Genomic DNA, 11,375 nt, shown 5'->3' with positions numbered 1-11,375 from the left:
GTGGTTTATCATTTCAATTCATGCACTACTGTTATTGTTTTAAAACTGATCTACTATTTCAGTTCATGATTATTGTTTATGTTTCAAAACTGATATGTTAAGTGATTTAGGGTATAGGGTTTGAACCCTATCTAATTTATTTGAGTTCATGATTAATTGTTGTTGTTAGTTGTTATTATAATTTAAATTTTAAATAAAAACGAGTTGAAACCCCTAAATTCATTACGGTTCAAACCCCCAGGTCGCTCTGCTTCCAGAAGAAGAGAAACGCGCGCGGGTGTGTGAGGTCGCTCCACCAGGTCGCTCTGCTTCCAGAGCGGGTGCCTCACCCCGCTGCGAGACGTCGCTCCGAATGCCAGCTTCGTTTCTTCAATTTTGCACGCGGGTTGCGGTCCTCGCTCCCCATGGTCGCTCCACTTCTTGAAAGTTGTCGACGAGAGGTTGAGCTTGGAGCGGGTGCCTCACCCCGCTTCGGGACGTCGCTCCAAATACCAACTTCATTTCTTCTTTTTGGGGGCGGGCTGCGGACCTTGCTCCGTCTTGGTCGCTCCCATTCTCGAGAGATGTCGACGGGGTGTTGGTTCAGAGCGGGTGCCAAACCCCACTGCAAGAGGTCGCACTGCCTTCGTTTCGTCTGGAGTGGGTGTCGTAGGTCGCTCCCATTGCCCGCTCCGGTGCTCTACTCGCTCAAACAACACTTTCCATTCCCTTTTTGATCCCAAATGCTTACAAGTACCTCCAAGAACTCCAATGGACACTTCAACACCTGATAAAGACTTATGCAATGCAAAAAGGAAACTAAAATGCATAATCCCTAATCTAAATGACCAAAACATGCAAGAATGAAGAGTTAAAACAATGCAAATGTGCAAGATATTAACCCCTAAATTCGATTTGGTTCAAACCCTATACCCTAAATCATGTTATAGGGTGTAGTATTTAACAAGAGTAAATAAGAATTATGTGTTTAACAATTTACAATATAGTGTGTAACATGACGATTTTAATTGATTACTAAGATATGTTTTACAGATTAGTATTTTCAAATTTTGTCTACATATAGTTCTCAGATGTCGATTTTAGTGTATTAGAGTGTAGTATTTTAGCAGCCAATATAAGTGTTATAGAGTATAACCCAATTACGATTTATACCCACTAGGCCCACCAGAAAATGTTTAAAACCCGACCCTAAACCCGGATCCACACACCCCCAAACACGTGATTTTCTTTTCATTTGTCGAAACTTAAGAAAGTAAAGTAGAGAGAAAAGGGGATTGGTGTTCTTTCTCTGCGAATCCTGGGAATCTAGCAACGAAATCACAATGACCAGTTCGTCAACATCTTCTGCTCGTTTTCCTCGAATCTCTACTCATGGTGTGCCTACAAGATGTTGGTGTGGCAAGGGCATAACCACGTTTGGTTCATCGACGGCGGAGAATAGGTATCGACGATTCTACCAATGCGAAATTGCAAGAGATGTAAGTCCCTGTTTCGATTTCGTGTTGCATATTAAACCAAACTATATCACTTACATTTACAGTTCAAAATACAAAACTGACTGATTTTTGTTTCTTTTGCGATAGAGAAAAACTGAGAATCATCTATTTAAATGGATTGATGAAGCTTTGATTGAGGTGATTCGGATGGTGGATGTGAAACATAAGAGGGTTGCTCAAGGGATTACGATGTTTGAAGAAAGGGTTATGGAAAAGGTGAAATCCGAGATGGTTAGAGTTGAACATGAGATGTCCGAAAAGCTTAAAGAAAAGGTAGACTTGGAGTTTGCTAGAGTTTCACAGGAGATGAAACAGAAGCTAAAGATAGCGACGGTGGCTATGGTAGTGGTAGGAGCAATCGTAGGAATATGGACTTCTCTTAGTGCCTGAGCAAGTTCTAGTGATCGGTTGCTTGTTGTCTGAGTTTGATGGGTTCAGAATCTCTTAAGTTTGCAGTATTGTTTTGTTTTCATTATGATCGACTAATATACACTCCATGGATTCTTGTTTTCAATCGTTGGCTTTATAATCAGCTTCAGTTCACAATCTATTACTTATTGTTTGATTTCTGTATTTCAAAGCTAGCTTCAATTTATAGTATAATGATTAAAGAGTAAAGGTTGCAGAGAAACCTATTGATCAGCTTCAGTTTACAACTTATTGTCAAATAGATAACATTGCAAAAAATCAAGGAATGATTGCATAAAATCAAGTAAACCACAAGAAAATCCAGAAGCAAGTAAACAAAGCAAATCGAGTAACAAACACCATAATGAAAAACAAGAAAATCCAAAACAAAGACATGTCTAAATGGCTCTGTCACACGTAGCCCTGTTATGATTATCTTCGCCACATCGACTGCACCTGCGCCTCTTTTTTTCTTGAGCTCCTTGCGATGAACGGATCTTGTCTTCAACTGTCTCATACCTGCGTTTTCTTCTCCTTCCTGCTCCTCGTCTTGATTCAGGAGCTAGCACATCAGCATTCCGAACAGTATCTGGAACCACCCAACTATCCTCAGGAACACCTATTGGATTGATAGTTTCTTGATAAGCTGTTCTCCAAGTGGAAGTCGTGTACATGTCATTCGTTAGTGAGGATGGGGCTCAGCCAACTGTTAAACCAGCCTTGATTGCGTGTCTACATGGGATTTTCAGTAGGTCGTATTTTCCACATGAGCAGGTTCTTCTGTCCAAATCAACCAGGCAGTCGATTGTATCTCCACGAACCAAAAAACGATGCTCGTTAACTGGCTGGACAAGAAACGGTTTACCCTTGTTAATCTGTCTATCTATCTTTTTCTCGATGGCAATAGTTAATGGTTTTGTGTGCTTCCTGCGTCGTGTGCGTCGTTCGAAGAACCAACGGGTAAGCATTTCTCTGATGCTATCCAACAAAGGAATGACTGGATACTCTCTTGGTGAGCGCAAAGCAGAGTTTATTGATTCAGCCTCGTCCTGATGTCGTACCTGTATCCTTGAAACTGACAGCGAGCCCACTTTGTAACATCTGCATCTGTTAAATATTTTCCAATAGCTGGACTAATATTGCACACAGCGTGGAATCGCTTCTGAAAATCAACAACTCTATAAGCTTTAGAAGCTTTTGCAATCAATCCAACCACTCCCTTTCCTCTGTAATGTGTGACCACATTATTCAACAAATGGTGAATACAAATTCCATGTTGAGAAAGAGGATACACATTCTCAAGTGCCTTACAAAGTGAGTTATTTCTGTCTGACACAAAAGCAAGAGCATGCTCATCCGGAACAACAACCTTTAGTTGTCTGAAAAACCAATCGCATGAACGATCATTTTCTGAGTCCACAACCACAAATGCAATAGGATACAAGTTGGAGTTTCCATCTAAAGTTGTCACAACAAGTAACACCCCTTTGTATTTGCTATTCAAAAATGTCCCATCAACAACAAGAACTTTTCGCATGGCTGTATGAAAACCTCATACTGATTGCCCAAACGAAACGAAGAGAAATCTGAATTTACCATCAACATCGGTTTCGTAAAAGGTGTGTGTTCCAGGATTAGCTTCTTTCAGCATGTGCAAGTATTTCAGAATTTTGTCAAAACTCTGCTCGGGAATGCCTATAACCAGACTAATTGCATACTCACGAGCATCCCACGCTAATGATTTAGATATCTCACATCCATGTTCCATTCTCATAATATGTATGATATCATTAGCTTTGGGACCTTCTTTGACACCATCATACCTATGCATTATTAGACTCCCAATAGTTTTTGCAGAAGCTGTCTGACAACCATTATTCATATTTGACGCAGCACATGTATGATCCGCCACATAATTTTTGATGATGAAATATGTGGATCCCGATAACCCCTCAGAACGAACACTCCACTTACACTTGTTGTCCACACATCGGATGTACCAAAGTTTTCTATCTGAATTCACCACTTTGTAATCGAAGTTATTCTTCATTGCTGACATTTCCAATGCTGCTTTCAACTTTGATTTGTTTTGAAACGTTTCACCCCTCTTCACAACATCCTTCAAAGAGAACCGAACACTTTTTCCCCTATCGTCTTCTTTTCCACATAAGTCAACATCTTTATCTTCTTCCGAGGCATTCGAGTTACATTCGTCTTCAACATCCTTCCTCGATTCAGATGAACTAGCAATGCCATCTCGTGGTGAAAACGAGGAAGGCTCACCTAGCTCTCTGAAAGGCGATTTAGATTGCTCCCCATCAAGCTCAATGTTGTCGCTATTTCCATTGGCAGGTGAAATAGACACACACAACTTTGTAGAAGCTTTTCCACGTACATATGTAAGAAAATTCTTGACTTGCCGATCCTTCCCAATGATAACTGGGGGACAGTCTATCGTACTGATTAACTCCATAGGTAAGTAGCTTAACTCAAGCTCGACATCGTTTTGGTCAATTCCAAAATCCTCAAAAGTCGTAGTCCTTAGATCTTCAAAGGAACTTGTCAATTCCACAGCCAGTACTCTACCTCCTTTTTCCTTATCAAAAGCAAATCCCCATCCTTTACAGGGATCAAATTTCCACACTCCACAAGAGGCATAGATATGCATGTTCTTCAACAATGGATTCAAATTTTTGGGGTGGTTTCAAAATTAATCAAGAACATGTGAAGAAGAAGAGAGAGATCACGGTTATTTAAAAAAAAAATAACTTTAGGAAACACGTAAAATTTGGGAAAATAAAGATTTACAAAATATTTTTCAACAGATTTTGGAGAGATTTAAGGAATATTTTCCAAAATATTTCGAATTTGGCAGAACATGCATTCAGCTGCCAGTAGATTGTAATATGATGGTAGATACGACGGCAGAATGTATAATCCGGCAGAATGTATAATCCGGCAGAGATAGGTTATAGTATCTTAGTAGATAACGAAATATTACCATGGTAGATTATTAGTAACTTGCAGATTCTGTGATTCCCAGCCAGTAGATATATAGGAAACAGTAGTTCATGAAATCTTTCGTGTTTCAGATTGTAAGCAAAACCGTAACCTTTTCTTTCTGCGGTAGTAGACCGATTACCAAATCGTAGATTTTAACATCTGTAAGCGCCAGATATCTATGTAGTTAACCGAAACTACGATCTACATAGCCGTAGTTAGTAGATTTTGTTTTCTGCTATCCGAAGATCAAAATATGAAATTATGTTTCACTAATATTTAGTCAACCAGATTATTTTTCATATGATTGTTCCATGTTTATGTACATTTTGAATATTTTTTCATAATTTTCTGACTCTTAAAAAATTGATATGAATTTTTTAAGTTGGCCAGGGGTATCTAAGTCCAAATCAGACCAAAAAAGGATTTATGGTAGATGGACAATGTAGTTGTTTTTCTGTGGTGTTTTGCCAATTTTTTCTAATATAATCTTATATATTGAATCATCAGAAACCCTAACCGTCAAGAAAGAGAGAGAGATTTTTTATAGTTTCAAGCCGATGGACCGAGGCTTCTATAGCTTGGACATCGGCTTGTTTGATTCGTTTTGCTTCTTTTTCTTTGATTTGTTTTACTTCCAGACACTTGGTTTGTTTGATTGCCAATTTACTTTAAATCTGAAAAAGCTTTTTTTTATTGTTCTTTTGTATGTTTCTTCCAATGGATTTGGTAAAACAAATACTTCGGTTTAATTGAACCGTTTAGAAGAGGTAATTGACAGATCTACTGTGAATGGTGGCGACGAGTCTTACTGGCTTCAATCGTTGATGGTTCTTCATTTGATGGTGATGAAGTTCTTGATGCAAACTATGGTTACTTTGAAAGGCATCATGAAATTATATGGAACGGTAATCTTTTTAACTCTGTTATTATCAATAGAGCAATATAAAGAGTTGTCTTGTCTCGGTGACTCCTACTAGAGTATTAAAAGAAAGTGGCAATCGTTCTCAATTCAGTATGAAGCGTGGTGTTTTTGGATTAATACGAAGATTATCTCACTTGAGATTCAACTATTCTAGAAACAAATACGAAATTTTTATATGAAAATTTTTTATTCATTCATACGCAAAATAGGTGTGTGTTACTTTACTTTGGATCGGATCCGTACTGGTATATCAATTTTCTACTTTTGTTTGGTTAGTTTTCTTTATTTCAAATTCTTTGCCTAGAAAACTTAACAATACTATCCAGTGTCAAAAATAAAATCATATATATTGATTTTTCCAAACGTAAAGATTTGAAAATCGAACGATAAACAATAATAGTACAAACGAGTGATTGAAGTGGAACCAAATAAGCCAAAGATTTTTCTTTTCAAAAAAAAAAATCCTGTTAATCAAAAAACATGACAATAAGAGAAAACAAACCGTTGACAAAATACAAAGCAATGAACGTTAATTATTATTACGAGACGCAAAAAAAAAAAAAAACAAAGTTGCAGCAATCTATTAACTAATAGCGAATCAGTTATTAAGGGCAAGAATAGTTTTCCGACTACCACCCGCAAAAGCAGCTTTTGCGGTTGGTAGCGGTTGTTGGCGTTTTGCAACAATCACTCAAATCGCTTTAAACCGTTTCAAACCGTTCTAAACCTCATAAATTCAAAAGCTGGTTCTAGTTAGTGTTTTCGGTTGCGGTTGCGGGAGGATAATTTTTTTTTCTTTTTTCAAAACAATATAAAATCAAAGATAAAAAATTCAATAAAATTTTAAAATTGGAATTATAAAAATACTAAAATTTATCTATTATATTTTAATTAATATTATAAAATTTTAAAATAAAAATATTTTCTATAATTAAAAAAATTAAAACTATAAATTTCGAAATATAATTTTTATATTTATTGTAATTTTTAATATTTTTATAATTATATAAAATGTAAATATTGTTAATTTATTATTTAACCGCTTATGTATTGGTAGTTAACCAGTCATAAGTATCCCGCAAATGCACCAATTTCTAACCGCAGAACCAGTCGTACAAATCTCTTAAAACCGCTAGAAACCGCAACTACCCGCAACCGCAAACTCCCGCAACTGCAACCGCTGCGTTTGAACCAGTCAAACCCTAAAACGAGAAAATTATGCTTTCCAAAGATGAGCCAAAGGAATCAATAACCAATGTTGACTAAAGAGAATAAAGCTAATAACCAATTAAGTCATGCGATTCACAAGCAAACATCACCAAATGCAGGCGAATTATTTTAAAATTTCAACCGATCCTTCAAGAACATATGTAAGCCTAAAGATAAGAAAACTTCTTTTTTTTTTGATAATCTTGGTATGATTTCAAAGGCTTTCTAGACACAATGACTAAACAACAAGAGGCTGGAAATCCGGGTTTTCTTGCCATTTAAGCGTCTAAGAATGGCCAAGGAAAATTGAACCCAGGATGGAAGCTCCAGCTGTAACCCCTTTACCACTAAGCCAAGAGCACTTGGTTTAAAGATAAAAAGATAAGAAAACTTGACGCAACAACAGATTCATATCGATTCCACCACATGTCCGGATCAACCTGTTTTTAAAAAAAATAACTTTTAACAAATATCAGTATTGTTAATGCAAAGCATAAACAATATTGAAAGATTTAAGAGCGTATAAACCTTATAATATGAACAACTAATATTTGTAAAAGTAATAAGAACATAAATCAAAATTACAATACCGAAATAAACTGATAAAAAAGAATTGCAGAGTAAAGATTGTTAATATCTTTCATTAAATCTTTAAACGCCTATAATGTGACGATTTCATAGCGCTCAATCTCCCAAGATACAATTGCATATGTTTTTGTCTCCCATCACCGAAAAACAGAACCCGTGGAACTTAACTTTTGTGTTGTACTCTCAGACATAAAAAAAATAAACTAATAAAAATATTCAAGTGGGAGAGAGTAACTTTTTGTTGTTGTTGAATGTTTGTTTTTCTATAATGCTAATAAACCTTTTTATAGAAAAAATAATGAGAAACACAAGTTTCATTTTTCAATGGTGCACTAATAGAGTCTTTAATTCTTGTCAATAATAATTGTGAATTTATTCCACATTTTGACCAGGAAGTTAAAGAGAAAAATTATTATTGTTTGGTCAATTCAAACTAAATAATATACTTTAAAATATATTTTTTAAATTATTTTTTATCAATATAAAAGATCTAACATATATTTGTTTTATAAGATTAAGTTAGTGAACATGAAATCTAACTAACAAATCAAAACCCAAATTCAAGTTTGAATATCTAATGTGTGTATTTGCTATTTTATCTCTTTTATCTATTTTAGGCTTTACTATGGCAATGAATGTTTCAAACGGTTTACCCATTCCGCTATGCGGGACCAAAAGCTTGCTTCCAGTCACCTTGTTTGTTAGTTTGTAAATCTTATTTATTACAAAAATAAAATAAATAGAGAATAAAAAGTGCGGTTCAAAGATGACACTGTATATAAGTGAACGCACCTGAAAATAATAAGAAGCCAGAATATGTCGAAGAAGTAACGAAAGTAGTCAGTAAATATGGCAAAGCATCAGGTCAATGTATCAATTTTGATAAATCATCCTTACTCTTTGGTAAACGGATTAATGCAACTAGTAGACAAGATATTAAAGATGCACTTGGAATACAGAATGAAGGAGGAATGAGAACTTACCTAGGCATCCCCGAAGACATAAGTGGATCTAAATGCAAAATTTTTGCTTTTTTAAAGGACAAGTTGATGCATAGAGTGAATGGATGGACAGGTGGATGACTTTCAAAAGGTGGAAAGGAAGTACTGATTAAGTCCATTTTGCTCGCTCTTCCGACATACGTTATATCTACTTTCCTGCTCCCTTTGGAGATATGTGAAAACCTATCCAGTGCCATCGTCCAATTCTGGTGGAGTTCTAATCCACCAAAGAGAGGAATACACTGGGCGAAATGGAAAAAAAGTATGATTACCAAAAGAGGAGGATGGGATTGGTTTCCGTATGATCCATGAGTTTAATCTGGCACTATTGGCAAAACAACTATGGAGACTAGTACAATTTCCTGATTCTTTGGTGGCCCGAGTATTAAAGGGAAGATATTATAGATTGAGCTCTCCACTAAGAGTAAACACTGCTAGCAGTCCATCCTATGTGTGGACTAGCATTTCTGCTGCAAGGAAACTGCTACTACTGGGAATCAGACAGAAGATACATTCTGGTTATGAAGTTAAGGTGTGGGAGGATCTGTGGATTCCAACAACCTCTGCGCGACCAGCTGCCCCCATAGCACCAGTTATGCATCCTAATATGAGAGTCAGCGACCTCACTAATCAGGGATCGAAGGATTGGGATGTTGGTCTATTGGAAAACTATGTTAATCCTGAAGACATACCACTCATAAGGAGTTTGGCCATAAGCTCAACTCATCGTCGTGATACATTCTGCTGGAACTACACAAGGAATGACCAATACACAAATCTAGATATTGGGTGGCTCAGAATTTATTAAAGATCGCGGACGAAAAGAAGTTTTGGAGCCAAGTATTTCAAAGCTCCAGGATTTTGCGTGGAACTTAAAGGCGCCTACGAAGATATGTTATCTTATATGGCAATTGTTAACTGATCATGTGGCAGTAACAAGGAACTTAACAAGGCGCAATATGAGGTGTGACAACTACTGCCCAAGATGTGGAGAAATAGAAGAGATTGTAACCCATGCCATTTTCGAATGTCCACCAGCTCTCCAAGTTTGGTCTCTGTCATCAACTCCAACAAGCACATATATTTTTCCGGTATCAAGCGTCTACACAAATATGGACTATCTATTCTGGAGGAAAAACAATATTATTGTGCCAGAGCAAGATAGGGATCCTTATCCCTGGATAATATGGTATATTTGGAAGGCTATGAATGAAAAACTTTTCAGGGGAATAGATAAAGATCCTTTGGATCTAGTTCGACATGCAGAAAGTGAATGTCAAGCTGGTTTGATGCCAATGAAGCGGTACAAGAAAATAATCCTGAGGAACTCCAAGCCATAAGCTTGGGTAATATTTGCTTGCTAGATGGATCTTGGACATCATCGGCTCACTTTAGTGGATGTGGATGGGTATGGTGCTGGGAACATTCAACTTATGGGGACAAAAAAATTTCCGCGACGCGAATCAGCTTTGCATTCGGAAGTACAAGCACTGCGATGGGCGATGAAGAACATGCTTCAACATTCAACATGTCAGAGGTTCGGGACAGACTGTAAGGAACTGATTGCAATGATAAAGGAGCCCCAAGCTTTACGACGGAATTGGAGAGGATAGAAACGTTACAGATATGCTTTCCGGACTTCAAAATCACTCATGTTCCACGGGCGCGCAATCAGACTTCTGATTTTTTAGCTAAGATTGCTAGATCTTTCCATAGGGAGTTGCATTTTATTGGTTGTTCTATTCCGGTTTGGTTACCCAGACCACCTCAAGTTTGAGTAATAGAATAGCCTTTTGACGTGAAAAAAAAATACTATTCAAGAGAACTTTTTTTTTAATTTGTTTTTTTCTTTCTTTTGGTTGACTATTGCACAAAATTTTGAATATATTAAATATATATATATCAATAACAGTACACTAAATTTTATATCATACTCATATGCATACTTAACAAAAAATAGTTTTTACAAGTGAAAAGATACTTTTAATTAACTTTGAATTATTAAGTAATATACACATTTATTTACTAAAATTTTATAATATTTTGATATATTAAATAGCTTTGTATACATTTGAATTATCATAAATATTATAATTTATTTAATTTTGTAAGCAAAAATAATTATATTTTTTCTAAAAATAAAATAAAATATTGGTTATAAAATCCAGTAATAGCATATTAAATTTCATATTTCAGATATATAAAATATTTTTTAAAATTATATTAGTATCGCTGATTTTTAGTTTTTATGATATAAATATATTATATATATCCCGCATGTACATTGTTCATTATATATGTCACCATTCATATATTGTTTTGAACCGCTTATTTTAGACGAACCGCAGGTTTTTAGATATAGAAAATAGTTTTTAAAATAAAATTTATATTTTTAAAAACTATATTAGTATCATTGAACTTTTAGTTTGTAAAAAATAAATATATTATATGTATCCCGCAGTTACACCATTCATTATATGTCACCATTCATACTTTGTTTTAAACCGCATACTTTAGACGAACCGCAGTTGTTCCGCAGCATGCGTTTCTCTTATACAAATTGCAGTTAAATCGTATGTTGTATCTAATTCACTTGACCTACACCGCTCAATCCGCTGTTACCATCTCGAGCCTATATAAACAAATGTAATACCTTTGATTTTAGCAAAGGAATAATACAACCGTACCAGCTTACATAGAACAATAAAAACAAACTGAAATCATGCTGATCCAATCTCATCAAAGAAT

The 11,375-nt window shown here is 35.8% G+C and overlaps 2 protein-coding genes across 2 annotated transcripts; one reads left to right on the top strand and one right to left on the bottom strand.

Moving 5' to 3' along the window:
- The first annotated feature begins 1,322 nt into the window (after positions 1 to 1,322).
- Positions 1,323 to 1,886, top strand: LOC125588356 (uncharacterized protein At4g04775-like). Its single transcript, XM_048759664.1, has 2 exons — positions 1,323 to 1,478; positions 1,584 to 1,886. The coding sequence occupies exons 1-2, from the start codon at positions 1,323 to 1,325 to the stop codon at positions 1,884 to 1,886; spliced, it is 459 nt and encodes a 152-aa protein (XP_048615621.1).
- A 1,570-nt stretch (positions 1,887 to 3,456) lies between these two features.
- Positions 3,457 to 4,572, bottom strand: LOC125588355. Its single transcript, XM_048759663.1, has one exon. It carries the CDS (start codon positions 4,570 to 4,572, stop codon positions 3,457 to 3,459), a length of 1,116 nt encoding a protein of 371 aa, XP_048615620.1.
- Between the last annotated feature and the right edge of the window lie 6,803 nt (positions 4,573 to 11,375).

The sequence above is a fragment of the Brassica napus genome, chromosome C6 (genome assembly GCF_020379485.1).
Source record: "Brassica napus cultivar Da-Ae chromosome C6, Da-Ae, whole genome shotgun sequence".
Taxonomy (NCBI): Eukaryota; Viridiplantae; Streptophyta; class Magnoliopsida; order Brassicales; family Brassicaceae; genus Brassica; species Brassica napus.
This window is presented reverse-complemented; position numbering and strand designations above follow the sequence as displayed.

What these genes read in the sequence shown, in the direction of transcription:
- LOC125588356 (XM_048759664.1), top strand. Translation starts at nt 1,323, where the DNA reads ATGACCAGTTCGTCAACATCTTCTGCTCGTTTTCCTCGAATCTCTACT. An exon ending in AATGCGAAATTGCAAGAGAT is followed by an intron (nt 1,479 to 1,583) that starts GTAAGTCCCTGT and finishes CTTTTGCGATAG; the next exon opens with AGAAAAACTGAGAATCATCT.
- LOC125588355 (XM_048759663.1), bottom strand. Translation starts at nt 4,572, where the DNA reads ATGCATATCTATGCCTCTTGTGGAGTGTGGAAATTTGATCCCTGTAAA.